The sequence below is a fragment of the Phialemonium atrogriseum genome (assembly GCF_030411735.1).
Source record: "Phialemonium atrogriseum strain 8032-3 unplaced genomic scaffold QBC33scaffold_2, whole genome shotgun sequence".
Taxonomy (NCBI): Eukaryota; Fungi; Ascomycota; class Sordariomycetes; order Cephalothecales; family Cephalothecaceae; genus Phialemonium; species Phialemonium atrogriseum.
Genome location: NW_026848139.1, coordinates 1,178,719 through 1,194,420, shown reverse-complemented (window position 1 = coordinate 1,194,420; position 15,702 = coordinate 1,178,719). Strand labels below are relative to the sequence as shown.

Sequence of the window (15,702 nt, the reverse complement as noted above, 5' to 3'; positions counted from 1 at the left end):
TAAAAAATATAGACTAATGGCCCTGAAAAGCCAAGACTTGTCCCGTCTCCTTATCCTCTATAAAGCCGTGGCCCAATCAGAATTCATCCCTGTGGGTCTGCACCCCCTGACACATGCTGGCTGTCGCGACAAGGGTCGCGTAAAACTGGGGAGAAATTGCTAAGTCAACACCACTCCTGGCCTCTACCTACATACGTACCTACCTAATCTATCTTTCCTTCTTTGCATCGAACACTCTTTAGAAGGCTCACCCAACACCAGTTTAGCGACCGGCGACAGATAGAACGATACCCCCGGATTATTTAATACCTTCCTTTTCTATTTGATGAACTTGGCGCTTTCTTCTTGCCCCGTACATACCTTTGCGGCATCCCGTCGTCTCCCAAATATCCCGACGAACCCCGAGAAATGACATCGACCAGCTCATCGTAGAGCCTCGCACCTATTTGAACACCAAACCACACATCATGGATGTGGTGGCACCTCCACAGACGCCCAGCCCGGGCCCGAACGGCGCCGCAAGCCCCCCTTTCGCGGCCCTCGACCCGACCCGCGTCGTCGACCATCTCGCTGCCCTCCTCGAAGCCGCTCTCGGCGCAACTCGAGACGAGCTCGAGGCTCCAGGGAGCTTGCTCTCCAAAACCTCATACCCCGACACAGTTCAACGGTGTAGCCGCTTTACTGCCGACTCCCAAGCCCTGTACATACAGAAGTCTCTAGCTCCAACAACCCAGCTTGAGAATGGTACTGCCGAGCATCGTATGTGATCGATCCCCCTAATCTTTACACCCCGTATTCCTAGTCTCTACCCTGAACTGTAGTTATCATGCTGACGAATGGGGTCCTCTCTTAGAACCGCCCTTTCACACCTTCACCATAACCTCCGACTTGTCTTCAATATCGACAACCGTTGCATTCCTGGTGCTCTTGAAGCGGCCGCAACCCCTTGACCCTAATGTCCCTATAAGCTCCCAGATTCAGATGCTTAACCTGCCCGGGCCAGCATACCTCTCTGCGACATCCAGCGAACAGGGGCCAACAGCGTCGCCTTATGAGATCCTACAACTTTATCTTCACAATGGCCTCGCGCCGTACTTCGATGCTAGCACCAAGAGCCAGCAGATGGTTAACGGTGCCCGGGGTCGCCCTGATGTTGACGCGAAGACGGGCATTCCCGTCACGAAGAAGCGTTGGACGGAACTGGAGCTTAGCCTGGCTCACCTACAGCAGAACGTTGAGATCCCCGAAGTCTCCCTCCCATTTCACCCCATCGTCCAGAATGCCCTCGAAGAAGCTGCGTCCCGGGGCGCGAGGTCGACCATCGACATGATACCGGCGACCCTTCTTCAGGACAGCAGCTTTCTCAACAATCTACAGGCAACAGTCAACAACTGGATCAAGTCCATCCAGGTCATAACGAAGATGACGAGAGATCCTGCAACGGGCACTGCGAACCAAGAGATCAATTTCTGGTTATCCATGGAGTCGGCCCTGGAAGGCATCGAGGCACAGCTGAGGAGTGAAGGCGTGATGCTGACCCTGGAGATCCTCAAGCACGCCAAGCGATTCCAGGCCACGGTCAGTTTTACAGCGGACACGGGGCTGAAAGAGGCGATGGAAAAAGTGCAGAAATACAACCAGCTCATGCGAGACTTTCCCCTCGATGAGCTGCTGTCAGCCACGTCGATGCCCAAGGTGCAGGATACCATCGGCCAGATCTTCAGCCACCTGAACAAGAAGCTGCGGATATGTCCGTATCCGGTCCGGAGGGCGTTGCCTCTAGTGGAGGCCATCTCTGCCGACCTGGACGAAGTCCTGCACCGACTGCTGCCCGGGACGGAGCTCGTGGAACTCGACTATCAGGAGTTCAAGAGTGTGATGAAACAGGCCAGCGACATCTTCAAGACCTGGGACGAGAACGTGAAGGAGTTCACAAACGTTGCTCGTGAGGTAACACGCCGCAGGAACGAGAGGTTTATCCCCATCAAGATCAACTCCAAGCATGGCGAGTTGCAGGCGCGTCTGAAGTACGTTGGCAACTTCCGGGACAACCATGAGCAACTCCAGCGGACCATCGTCAATGTGCTCGGACCCAAGGCCACAGTTAGCGGTATCGCCGATGGCACTGCTAGTAGCGGTGCTGTCGTGGTGGAAGAGATGGGCGACGTCGATGCTGTTGAGGAGGTAAGGCAGGCGTGGGAGGCTCTCAAGAATGTAGACCTCCTCGACGTCTCTACCGAAGGCACACAGCGGTGGGTGAAGGTCGAGAACATCTACAACGAGAGGACCTCGCGCGTCGAAAACTCCATCATCGCACGGCTAAGAGATCGGTTGGCGACGGCAAAGAACGCCAACGAGATGTTCCGTGTCTTCTCCAAATTCAACGCCCTCTTTGTCCGACCCAAGATCCGGGGTGCCATTGCAGAGTATCAGACGCAGCTCATCGAGAACGTGAAGACTGCCATCACCGGACTCCATGAGCGCTTCAAGCAACAGTACGGCCACTCGGAAGCCCATGCCATGGCTCAGCTCCATGACTTGCCCCCCGTCGCCGGTGGCATCGTCTGGGCTCGCCAGATTGAGCGCCAGCTGGACGGTTACATGAAGAAAGTGGAGGACGTCCTGGGTGCAGATTGGGCCCTCCACGCCGAAGGCCAGAAACTCCAGAGCGAGAGCAGCCTCTTCCGTAAGAAGCTAGATACCCGACCCATCTTCGAGGCCTGGCTTCACGACGTCCAGCGGAAGAAGATCTCCATATCCGGGCTTCTCTTCAGCATCCACAAGGTCCGCTCAGCCGGCAATGCCCTCGAGCTTGTCGTCAACTTTGATCCGCAAGTCATCGCTCTCTTCAAGGAGACGCGGAATCTTCTCTGGCTCAACTACGCTGTGCCGCATTCGGTCAACAACGTGTCGAAGGAGGCCAAGAGGGTCTACCCCTTTGCCGTCAGCCTCATGGAGAGTGTCAGGACGTTGGCACAAACCAACCGACAGATCTCGGAAATGACCGATGTTGCCGTCCTCTTGAGCGGGCACCGGAACGAGGTGCACGGGCTTGTCGCGAAGGGATTGCCCCTGCAATGGGAGTCATTTGTCAACACCTATGAGCTTCATTTCAAGACGGCACCATATCTAGCCAACGGCAGCAACCTCGACTATGCTCAGGGGAAAGGAGGCGAGAGCAAGCACGTCCTTTTCGTTCGGGAATTTGCGGCCTCGGTCTCGCTCCTCCAGACCAAGGCGGCCACTCTAGCCTCCATTCATACAACCATCCAGAAAGCGCTATTGGAACTCAACACCTGTCCCTACGAAGTGGCGGCTTTCGAGTCACGCCTCGAGACCATTCAAAAGGCGGTAGACCAGCTCAACCTGGAGCAATACGTCAATCTTGGTTTCTGGGTTGAGGGCATGAACCGGCAACTGAAGTCGATACTCCTCTCCCGCCTCCAACATTCCACCCAGTCCTGGATTAAGGCCTTCGAGGACGAACAACCGGAGAGCTCCAACGACCGTAAACGGGCCATCGAGAATGCCGGGGCTGCACAGTCGGACATCCCCGTGATAGGGAGGCTCGTCCATGAAATCACGATGCGCAACCAGGTCATCTACCTCGACCCCCCCCTGGAGTTTGCACGGGCGAGTTGGTACTTCCAGCTGCAGGAGTGGCTGGGCGTCGTCTGCAATCTGAAGAGGATCAAGGCCGGCCGATACCAGATGACCCTGAGCACGACAGCCCAAGACGAGCCCCGGTTCGACGACTTGCCAGGCGAGTGCACCGAGGCCCTTGCCCGAGTCCAGAGATCGGTCGAGAAGAAACTTCGGGAGATTGGAGGATACGTCGACAAATGGCTCCAGTTCCAGTCCCTCTGGGACCTGCAGTCGGAGAAGGTGTACAACGAGCTCGGCGACAAGCTATCCAACTGGCTCCAGCTCCTGCAGGAACTCAGGAAGACGCGTCAGACATTTGATACCACCGAGGTTTCGCGCTCATTCGGCCACATCACCATCGATTACGACCAAGTTCAGACCAAGGTGAACTCCAAGTACGACCAGTGGCAACACGACATTCTCGTCAAGTTTGCCGGCCGATTGGGAACGCGGATGCGAGAAGTCTGCGCAGAGATCGAGAAGGCTCGCAAGGACCTCGAGGGCCAGGGCATGGCGGGCAATTCGACGGCCGAGGCCGTGCAATTTATCACCGTTGTCCAGAACTGCAAGCGGCAGGTGAAGCTCTGGGCCCCCGAGGTCGAGACTTTTAGGCAAGGAGAATCGACGCTCGTGAGGCAGCGATACCAGTTCCCGAATGACTGGCTGCATGCCGAGCAGGTGGACGGCATGTGGGGGGCGCTGAACGAGCTACTTGCGCGGAAGGCAAAGATTGTAGAGGACCAGACAGATGCCCTGCGGGCCAAAATCATCACCCAGGACAAGTTGGTTATCGACAAGATCACCGAGATCGCGAGCCAGTGGAACGACGAGAAGCCAGTGTCCGGCACTATCGCCCCTGATATAGCATCCGCAACCCTTTCTACCTTCGAGTCTAGGATCACCAAGCTCCAGGACGAGTCGCTGCTGGTCGCCAAGGCCAAGGAGGCTCTCGATCTTCCCGCCACCCCCGACAGCTCACTGAATGTCATACTCGAGGAGGTTCAGGACTTCAAATCAGTCTGGTCCTCCCTGTCCACCATCTGGAAGAACTTGAACGAGCTCCGAGAGATGCTATGGAATAGTGTCCAGCCAAGGAAGATCCGGGCGTCGATCGACAATCTCATCAAGATGACCAAGGAAATGCCCAGCCGGATGCGCCAGTATGCCGCCTTCGAGCATATCCAGAACATCCTCCGGCAATATCTGAAGGTCAACCCGATGCTGGGAGACCTCAAGTCTGAGGCGGTCCGTGATCGACACTGGGCCAAGATCTACAAGGAGATCAAGCCGGGAAAGCGCTACTCGCCTGTCTCCATGACCCTTGGAGACGTTTGGGATCTCAACCTTGTCGCCACCGAGGTCACCATCAAGGATATCATCGCTCAAGCACAAGGGGAGATGGCGCTCGAAGAGTTCCTGAAGCAGGTCCGCGAAACCTGGACCAGCTATAACCTTGAACTTGTCAACTACCAGAGCAAGTGCCGCCTGATCCGAGGCTGGGACGACCTCTTCGCAAAGTGTAGTGAGAACCTCAACTCGCTGCAGGCCATGAGGCACTCGCCGTACTACAAGGAATTCGAGGAAGAAGCCGCCGCATGGGAGGATAAGCTGAACCGTGTCCACGTTCTCTTCGACGTCTGGATCGACGTCCAGCGCCAGTGGGTCTATCTGGAAGGCGTTTTCACCGGCAACGCCGACATCAAGCACCTCCTTCCCATCGAATCCTCGCGTTTCCAGAACATCAACAGCGAGTTCTACGCCGTGATGAAGAAGGTATACAAGCAGCCCTACGTCCTGGACGTCCTGAACATCCCGAATGTTCAGAAGTCGCTTGAGCGGCTTGCAGAGCTCCTGAACAAGATCCAGAAGGCTCTCGGAGAATACCTCGAGAAGGAGCGTGTCTCGTTCCCGCGCTTCTACTTCGTGGGCGACGAAGACCTGCTCGAGATGATAGGCAACAGCAATGATACGCTTCGAATTGCCAAGCACTTCAAGAAGATGTTCGCTGGACTATGCGGCCTTGTCATGGACGAGGAATCCATCATCTCGGGCTTCACGTCAAAGGAGGGCGAGCTCGTTCGGCTGAAGAAGGATATCAACCTCATCAAGACGCCCCGAATCAACGACTGGCTTGCGCTGCTGGAGACAGGAATGAAGGCAACACTGGCGGAGTTGCTCGCCGAGGCTGTCGATCAGTACACGCCGATATTCTCGAGCGAGCTGGTCGATCAATCTGCCCTGAACGAATTCATGGCTGCCTACCCGAGTCAGATTGTCGTCTTGGCCACCCAGGTCGTGTGGACCACGGCGGTGGACCAGTCCCTCGCCGAGGGAGGAAAGACACTGCAGTCCCTCTTCGATCGTGAAGTGCAGGTGCTGCGCCTGCTTGCCAGCACCGTGCTGGGCGACCTTGAAATCCTCCTGAGGAAGAAGTGCGAGCAGCTGATCACGGAATGCGTCCACCAACGGGACGTTATCGAGAGGCTCATCAATCTCAACGCCAGCTCCCCCACCCATTACATGTGGCTGCTCCAGATGCGCTATGTCTACACGCCGGAGGGCGACTACCCGCAGCGCCTGCATATCAAGATGGCGAACGCGAAGCTCAACTACGGCTTCGAGTATCTCGGTGTCCCCGACAGGCTCGTTAGGACTCCGCTCACAGACCGATGCTTCCTCACACTCACTCAGGGTCTCTGCCAGCGTCTTGGAGGCTCCCCATACGGGCCGGCCGGAACAGGCAAGACGGAATCAGTCAAGGCACTGGGTGTCCAGCTCGGGCGGTTCACCCTTGTCTTTTGCTGCGACGACACTTTCGACTTCCAGGCCATGGGCCGCATTTTCCTGGGCATCTGTCAGGTTGGTGCGTGGGGCTGCTTCGACGAGTTCAACCGTCTCGAGGAGAGGATCCTGTCTGCGGTGTCGCAACAGATCCAGAATATCCAGCTTGGTCTGAAACAGGGTGCCGAGGACGAGACATCCCAGATCGAGCTCGTCGGCCGACAGCTCCGCGTGAACGCCAACACGGGCATCTTCATCACCATGAACCCCGGCTATGCTGGTCGTTCCAACTTGCCCGACAATCTCAAGAAGCTTTTCCGCAGTGTGGCCATGTCCAAGCCAGACAAGGAACTCATTGCCGAGGTCATGCTCTACTCCCAGGGCTTCAACCAGGCAAAACAACTCTCGAAGCAGACCGTGCCTTTCTTCGACCAGTGCGCGGCGAAGCTCTCCAAGCAGGCACATTACGACTTTGGTCTCCGAGCGTTGAAGAGCGTGCTCGTGAGCTCGGGCGGCTTGAAGCGTGCCAGACTTACCGGCAGCGATGGTGGTCTAGGTGCCGAAGAAGTTGTGGAACCAGAGATCATCGTCCAGAGCATCAGGGAGACCATCGCTCCCAAGCTGATTAAGTCGGACGTTGATATCATGGTGGACATCGAGGAAGTTTGCTTCCCAGGCATCCAATATGTGCCGGCAAGTTTGGCCAAGCTGCAGGAGGCGATCCGCCACCTGGCGGCGGAAAGGCAGCTCGTCGTCAATGACACCTGGATGACCAAGATCCTCCAACTCTACCAGATCCAGAACATTCACCACGGTGTCATGATGGTCGGTAATTCGGGTTCCGGAAAATCTGCTGCCTGGCGGCTCCTCCTCGATGCCCTCCAGCGTGTCGAGGGTGTCGAGGGCGTCTCGCACGTGATCGACTCCAAGGTCATGTCAAAGGAAGCCCTCTATGGCAACCTGGACTCGACGACTCGTGAGTGGACGGACGGCTTGTTCACCAGCATCCTTCGCAAGATCATCGACAATCTTCGGGGCGAGGACTCGAAGCGGCATTGGATCGTGTTCGACGGCGATGTCGACCCCGAATGGGTTGAAAACCTGAACAGTGTCCTCGATGACAACAAACTCCTCACCCTGCCCAACGGTGAGCGTCTCAACCTTCCTCCGAACGTCCGCATCATGTTCGAAGTCGAGAACCTGAAGTACGCCACTCTTGCCACGGTCAGTCGATGCGGAATGGTATGGTTCAGCGAGGATACCGTGACGCCGAGCATGATGGTCGAAAACTACTTAGAGACTCTCCGATCCGTGGCATTCGAGGACCTGGACGAAGACGCCGTCTCCACCGGCCAGAGTTCCGCCAAGGCTCTGGCGGCTCAAGTTCACGCGGCGGATCTCCTCAAGACCTATCTCACCACGGATGATCTCATCCTGGCTGCTCTGGAGCAGGCCAGAGGCTATCGGCACATTATGGAGTACACGGTGGCTCGCGTCCTGAACACGCTGTTCTCGCTGTTGAACAAGGCGGTCAGGGATGTGATCGAGTACAACACCCAGCACGCAGACTTCCCGCTCGAGGCGGAACAGGTCGAGGCCTACATTTCGAAGAAGCTACTCTCGGCGCTGGTCTGGGCCTTGACTGGCGACTGCCCGCTGCTGGACCGCAAGGCATTTGGCGACAGCCTTGCCGGACTGGCCACCTTTGGCTCTCCTCCCCTTGATGGGACCAGCTCCCTTATCGACTTTGACGTGTCTCTACCACGAACGGACTGGACGCCCTGGCAGAATCAGGTCCCAACGGTGGAGGTTAACACCCATTCCATCACGCAGACCGATGTGGTCATCCCGACGCTGGACACGGTCCGTCATGAGGATGTCCTGTACTCATGGCTCGCCGAACACAAGCCACTGCTCCTGTGCGGTCCTCCTGGTTCGGGTAAAACAATGACCCTCTTCAGCGCACTCCGCAAGCTTCCCAACATGGAAGTAGTCGGCCTCAACTTCTCCAGTGCAACGACGCCAGACCTCCTTATCAAGACGTTTGAGCAGTACTGCGAGTACAAGAAGACCCTGAACGGGGTGATACTTTCGCCAACCCAGATCGGTCGCTGGCTTGTCATCTTCTGCGACGAGATTAACCTGCCGGCTCCGGACAAGTATGGGACCCAGCGAGCCATATCGTTCCTCCGCCAGCTCGTGGAGCACAACGGGTTCTGGAGGACCTCTGACAAGTCCTGGGTTACTCTCGATCGGATCCAGTTCGTCGGTGCTTGCAACCCGCCGACCGACGCCGGACGAACCCCTATGGGTGCTCGTTTCCTTCGACACGCTCCGCTCATCATGGTCGACTACCCTGGCGAGCTGTCCCTTCTCCAGATCTACGGCACCTTCAACTCGGCAGTGCTGAAGATCATTCCCTCCCTCCGTGGCTACGCAGAACCACTCACACAGGCAATGGTCCGCCTCTACCTCGAGTCCCAGCAGCGATTCACCCCCAAGATCCAGCCCCACTACGTCTACAGTCCTCGTGAGCTGACCAGATGGGTGCGCGGTATATACGAGGCCATTCGTCCCCTCGAGACCTTGTCCATTGAGGGTCTCATCCGCATCTGGGCGCACGAAGCCTTACGCCTCTTCCAGGATCGTCTCGTTGCCGAGGACGAACGCAAGTGGACGGACGAGACAGTGCACAGAATCGCCGTCGACCTGTTCCCCACCATCGATGAGGAGAAAGCACTTGGAGGACCGATCCTGTTCTCCAACTGGTTGTCGAAACACTACGTCCCGGTTGATCGTGAGCAACTCCGAGACTTCGTCAAGGCTCGCCTCAAGACTTTCTGCGAGGAGGAGGTCGACGTGCCGCTTATCCTCTTCAACGACGTCTTGGAGCATGTGCTGCGCATCGATCGTGTCTTCAGACAGCCTCAGGGTCATCTGATCCTCATCGGTGTCAGTGGCAGCGGCAAGACCACTCTATCGCGCTTCGTGGCGTGGATGAACGGCCTGAGGGTCTTCCAGATCAAGGTCCACGGCAAGTACTCGGCCGAGGACTTTGACGAGGACCTGAGAGAGGTCCTCCGACGCTGCGGCTGCAAGGGCGAGAAGATCTGCTTTATCATGGACGAGTCTAACGTACTCGATTCCGGCTTCTTGGAGAGGATGAATACCCTCCTCGCCAACGCCGAGGTCCCTGGTCTGTTCGAGGGAGACGACCTGGCAGCGTTGATGACGGCTTGCAAAGAAGGGGCCCAGAGGCAAGGCCTTCTCCTGGACTCTCAAGAGGAGCTATACAAGTGGTTCACCCAGCAGATCGTCAAGAACCTCCACGTGGTGTTCACCATGAACCCGCCCGAGGATGGCCTATCTTCGAAGGCAGCTACCAGCCCTGCGCTGTTCAACCGATGCGTGCTCAACTGGTTCGGAGACTGGTCCGACCAGGCTCTGTTCCAGGTCGCTCACGAGCTGACGCACTCGGTTGATCTTGATCGGCCCAACTTCCAGGCCCCGGATACCATTCCTGTGGCCTATCGCGGCCTCAACCTGCCCCCTTCGCACCGGGAGACGGTTGTCAATTCCATGGTCTACATCCACTACTCTCTGCAGCACTTCAACGCCAAACTGCTCAAGCAGCAGGGCAAGGTCACCTTCCTCACGCCCCGCCACTTCCTCGACTTCGTCGCCCAGTATGTCAAGCTCTATAACGAGAAGCGCGAGGATCTTGAGGAGCAGCAGCGCCATCTCAACGTCGGTCTGGAGAAGCTGCGAGACACGGTGGACAAGGTGCGCGACCTGCGCGTCAGCCTCGCCGAGAAGAAGGCGCAGCTGGAGCAGAAGGACGCCGAGGCGAACGAGAAGCTGCAGCGCATGGTTGCCGACCAGCGGGAGGCCGAGCAGCGCAAGAACACGTCACTCGAGATCCAAGTCGCGCTTGAGAAGCAGGAAGCCGAAGTTGCGTCTCGGAGGAAGATCGTGTTGCAGGATCTGGCGAGAGCAGAACCGGCCGTCGAGGAAGCCAAGGCGTCGGTCAGCAACATCAAGCGGCAGCACCTCACCGAGGTGCGTTCCATGAGCTCTCCGCCACAGGGTGTCAGGCTGGCGCTGGACTCAGTCTGCACTCTCCTCGGCCACAAAGTCGCCGACTGGAAGAACATCCAGGCTGTTGTCCGGCGAGACGATTTCATCGCCAGCATCATCAACTTCAACAACGAGAAGCAGATGACAAAGACCCTCCGGATCAAGATGCGGAACGAGTTCTTGGCCAATCCCGAGTTCACGTTCGAGAGGGTCAACCGTGCCAGCAAGGCCTGCGGTCCTCTTGTCCAGTGGGTCGAGGCTCAGGTCAGCTATGCCGAGATCCTTGACCGTGTCGGCCCACTGAGGGAGGAGGTCAACCTGCTTGAGGAACAAGCTCTCCAGACGAAGGCCGAAGCCAAGGCTGTCGAGAACACGATCAACAACCTCGAGGCCAGCATCGCCACCTACAAGACCGAATACGCAGCCCTCATCAGCGAGACGCAAGCCATCAAGTCGGAAATGTCCAGGGTCCAATTCAAGGTCGACAGGAGCGTCAAGCTCCTCGACAGTCTATCATCCGAGAGGACGCGCTGGGAGGAAGGGAGCAAATCCTTCGAAACCCAGATCAGCACGCTCGTTGGCGACGTCTTGGTAGCTGCTGCCTTCCTGGCCTACAGTGGCCTATACGACCAGACGTTCCGAAAGTCGATGATGGAGGACTGGTTGCATCAGCTTCACCTGTCCGGTGTCAACTTCAAGCAACACAACCCGATGACAGAATACCTGTCCACGGCAGATGAACGCCTCGGCTGGCAAGAGAACTCCCTCCCGGTCGACGACCTGTGCACGGAGAATGCGATCGTCCTCAAGCGGTTCAACCGGTATCCTCTCATCATCGATCCGTCTGGCCGGGTTACCGAGTTCCTGCAGAAAGAGTGCAAGGATCGGCGCCTCACGGTCACGAGTTTCCTCGACGACTCCTTCACGAAACAGCTCGAGAGTTCTCTGCGTTTTGGCAATCCCATCCTCATCCAGGATGCAGAGCACCTCGACCCAATCCTCAACCACGTCCTCAATAAGGAGTACCAGAAGACTGGTGGTCGTGTCCTGATCCAACTCGGCAAGCAGCAAATCGACTTCTCGCCCGCGTTCAAGATATACCTGTCGACCCGTGATCCCTCGGCGACGTTTGCTCCGGATATCTGCAGTCGCACCACCTTTGTCAACTTCACCGTCACGCAGAGCAGTCTTCAGACACAATCACTCAACGACGTCCTCAAGTCCGAGCGCCCCGATGTCGATGAGAGGCGCTCGAATCTCATCAAGCTCCAGGGCGAATTCAAGGTCCACCTACGGCAGCTCGAGAAGCGCCTTCTCCAGGCTCTCAATGAATCTCGTGGAAACATCCTGGATGACGATAACGTCATTGAGACCTTGGAGACACTCAAGACGGAGGCTGCAGAGATATCGGCTAAGATGAGCAACACCGAGGGTGTCATGGCAGAAGTTGACCAGATCACGCTGCAGTACAACATTATCGCCCGGTCTTGCAGCGCAGTGTTTGCCGTTCTTGAGCAGCTACACTATCTCAACCACTTCTATCAGTTCTCGCTCCAGTATTTCCTCGACATCTTCCACTCGGTGCTACACGACAACATCAACCTGGCGCAGGAGACAAACCACAATGTCCGCCGTGATGTCATCGTCCGGGATCTATTCGTGGCAGCCTTCAAGAGGACTGCTCTCGGCCTGCTTCAGAAGGACAGGATCACCCTCGCCATGCTGCTTGTGCAAGCATCTCCATACAAGATGGACAGGACCTTGCTTGACGTCATCCTTGATGACAAGATTGAAGGGAAGGACATCTCGACCGATCAGGACGCGAAGGAGGAAATTTTCTCCAGAGCTCAGAGGATCCCGGCCCTCAAGGGTAGACTCGACCGCGTCGCCGAGGGCGATTGGCAAAAGTTCTTCACCGAGGAACTTGCAGAGAACTTCGTGCCTCAGATCTGGGAGGACGATGCGGAGCCGAACGACCGTGCCCTTCTGTCCTTGCTTCTTGTCAAGCTCTTCCGTCTCGACCGGTTCGTACCAACAGCTGAGCGGTTCGTATCCCAGGTCTTCGGAGCCGGGCTGTTCGATATCGTCGAGGACCTGAAAGAGACGGTTACTCAAGTCTCGGCCACCAGGCCAGTCGCACTGGTGTCCAGCCCCGGGTTCGATGCCTCGTACAAGGTCGACGGCCTCGTCGAACGCATGCGGGTTAGGTGCACCAACATTGCCATGGGCTCCAACGAAGGACTCGCCAGCGCGGACAAGGCGATCAGCAACGCAGCCCAGACGGGATCATGGGTCCTTGTCAAGAACGTGCATCTGGCGCCGACTTGGCTTCAGAGTCTCGAGAAGCGCATGGACTCGCTCAATCCCCACGCCGACTTCAGGCTGTTCCTGTCCATGGAGGCCAGCAACAAGATTCCAGTCAACCTTCTCCGCGCGTCTCGCGTCTTGATGTACGAGCAACCTGCGGGTGTCAGGGCCAACATGAAGGACTCAATGTCTTCGCTGTCGACGCGGTCTGGCAAGAGCCCGGTCGAACGCGCGAGGCTGTATCTTCTGTTGTCGTTCCTGCACGCCGTTGTCCAGGAAAGGCTCCGCTATGCGCCAAATCTGGGATGGAAGGGCTTCTGGGAGTTCAATGACGCCGATGTAAGTTGCCGAGTCCCCCCCTCCCCCCTCTCTCTATCTTCCCTTCGGTCTCCCAAACTAACCCTTTGCCCCCTAGTATGAGTGCTCTGCCTTTGTAATCGACACGTGGGTCGACACGGCGGCCCAGAACCGGTCCAACATCGCACCCCAGAACATACCGTGGGAGATGATACGCTGCCTTGTCACGGAGACCTACGGCGGCAAGATCGACGACGAGGGCGACTTCAAGGTGCTGGACCAGCTGGTGCGCACCTTCCTCACGCCGTCGGCCTACGACATCGGGCACAAGCTCGTCCAGGGTGTCCAGGGCGAGGGGGATGGCCAGGACCTCGTCGTGCCGTCGGGGACGTCGATGCAGGAGTTTATGGGCTGGATCCACAAGCTGCCGGAGCGCGAGCCGCCCACCTACCTGGGCCTGCCCGCCAACGCGGAGAAGCTGCTGCTGGTCGGGCTCGGGCGGAGCTTGATCGGGAACCTAAAGAAGGTTACGGATCTTTTGGACGAGGGCGAGCAGTTGGTGACGGAGGTATCCGCCTGATTGTTTTCTGGTTGAGCATGATGAGCTTGGGAACAGGACATGATCGACGTGGCGTATATGAGAGTGAGAAGAGCATATGTGTTTGCCTTGTCTGTGTCATTTTTAAAGCCTGGGCAGCAGGCCTGCTGCCTTCTTTTTCTCTCTTCTTTCTTTTCTTGTTGTGTCCATTTCTAGAGCTAGGGATTCTACCGCGACCGGCGCAACATTCAGGGCGGCTTTCACGGATTTTGGCTTCATCCCGTTATGGGCGATCGCACGGTCAATCTTCTCATCACTGATACCCCTCCCAAAGCAGACATTGGTTCAGATTGGTTCTTCTATGTCTTTATTCAAGATTAGTTACTATTGTATTAAGCTGTTCAAACGAGGGTTCCCAAGGGGATCGATATTCTGCTACCACTGTGAGGGTTATTAACCAGACAGAGGGCCTCTTACTCGGCAGGCAAGGACAACAATATGCATGCACGACATAAGCCTGGCGGTTGGTTTGTCATTTACTGTATACATATAGGCACCGGACTCGGCTGCGTCGCTGCATCCCAGCAAAGCGCCAAGGAATCCCGGGGCTTCAGCCATTGGCCAGCATGGCGGAGAAGGAGGCAAGAAATAGGGGAAGTGAGGAGGGGGAATCGGGCTGGTTTGAGATGCGGCGTCTGTCCAGGTGACATGCCGCCCCTGCCCCGCAGCTCCGTCACACCTTGTTGGCTTCAACGCCAAGCTTCTCTGTGCACCGGCCGAGGAGAATTGGAAAGAGGAGAAGAAAGCCAAGGATCCGATCCTTCAGCACATCTCCGGTTTTGCCTGAATGGGTGTCCTATATATGCAAGACGAGTCACTGCAGAGGTCAGTCTGATACTCTAGAGCCCGTAGCCCGTACTGACTTGTCTTAGATCCCGGTTGCTAACGGCGTTCGATATGGGGGCCCACTAAGACCGGTACTTACCTAGCCTCAAGAGAAAGCATGGACGACGACATCGTTAGCGTCCATATAGGTGTAGGAGGTGCGTCGTGAACTCGCCGCCCGATGACGACACTCCATCGACGGAGGTCAAGCCCCTAGCCAATGACTGCAGCGGATTGCAGCTTTGCATTCCAGCCGAAACCCACCCCGCATCCCAATGCGTGCATAGCCGTGACTGTCTGTGGTTCGATTCATCCAAGTTCCCTCACGAATAGTCTGAAGAATCAAGTGGTGTAACGAGTTTGGAATGTGGAGAAGGGGATGATGACCACTTCCTCGTATGATGGGTATGAGTGAACAAGGACCTGGTTGGCGATGGCTTGGCCTAGACTAGGTACCTCCGTAGCTGACAAGCGCCCACTTGCATCGAAGATCCAGCCAGGGTTCTTGCACATCTGATTCTGGGCTGGCCGGGGCAGACTAGTTTGTCTTCAGGATCGACCGCTTAAAAGAGGCCCCTCTGCAAGCAGGCATCAGCAGGCCGTAAATCACTCCCCCACAAAACGTCACCCACCAACACGGCTCTGCCTCCCTGACTCTCTTGGTAGACCATACATAACCAGATTACCCTCCCGTGGAAGACCAATTGACTCTCGGCCAGACAACATCAAGCACTTCTTGCAAACTTTCCAACCAAGGAGCCTTAGAAACCCTGCCAAAGATGGACCGCTTGAATCAGAGTAGGTATACCGGACTTTCCGGGGCCTCTTCAATGCTGACGTATTTTGTCTAGTCAACCCCTTTTCGAAGAGGGAATCGTACAGTAGGAACAGGATCATCACGTACAAGGTCCTGACTATCGTGACATGGCTGTTGTCCGTTATCGCCTCGGTCTACTATACCTTCCACCGTCCCCATGACGGGCACCACGCTCGCAGGAGGATATGGGATCAGAATCACATGTATCCTACGGGCTTTACGCTGAACCATATCATCGCGTCGATCTACTGGTGAGTTGGGGGGGGGGGGGGGGGGGGGGGGGGGGGGGCGGGGGGGGGGGGGGCGCGGGGGGCGGGCGGGGGGGGGCGGGGGGGGGGGCGGGCCGGGGGGGGGG

At 56.9% G+C, this 15,702-nt stretch overlaps 3 protein-coding genes across 3 annotated transcripts in view; all 3 read left to right on the top strand.

Moving 5' to 3' along the window:
• The first annotated feature begins 375 nt into the window (after positions 1-375).
• Positions 376-13,915, top strand: QBC33DRAFT_161531 (dynein heavy chain, cytoplasmic). The gene is made up of 3 exons (XM_060422243.1): positions 376-759; positions 854-13,149; positions 13,226-13,915. Exons 1-3 carry the CDS (start codon positions 468-470, stop codon positions 13,685-13,687), a joined length of 13,050 nt encoding a protein of 4,349 aa, XP_060287895.1. The 5' UTR covers positions 376-467; the 3' UTR covers positions 13,688-13,915.
• Positions 13,783-15,041, top strand: QBC33DRAFT_524423 (uncharacterized protein). The gene is made up of 3 exons (XM_060426731.1): positions 13,783-14,010; positions 14,123-14,522; positions 14,631-15,041. The coding sequence occupies exons 2-3, from the start codon at positions 14,144-14,146 to the stop codon at positions 14,666-14,668; spliced, it is 417 nt and encodes a 138-aa protein (XP_060287894.1). The 5' UTR covers positions 13,783-14,010; positions 14,123-14,143; the 3' UTR covers positions 14,669-15,041.
• Positions 14,855-15,702, top strand: part of QBC33DRAFT_565829 (uncharacterized protein) — a 2,316-nt gene continuing 1,468 nt past the window's right edge. Inside the window, exons 1-2 of the mRNA XM_060430433.1 lie at positions 14,855-15,328; positions 15,382-15,598. Coding sequence (XP_060287893.1) covers positions 15,310-15,328; positions 15,382-15,598 — 236 coding nt within the window. The 5' untranslated portion in view covers positions 14,855-15,309. The remainder of the gene's footprint in view (positions 15,329-15,381; positions 15,599-15,702) is intronic.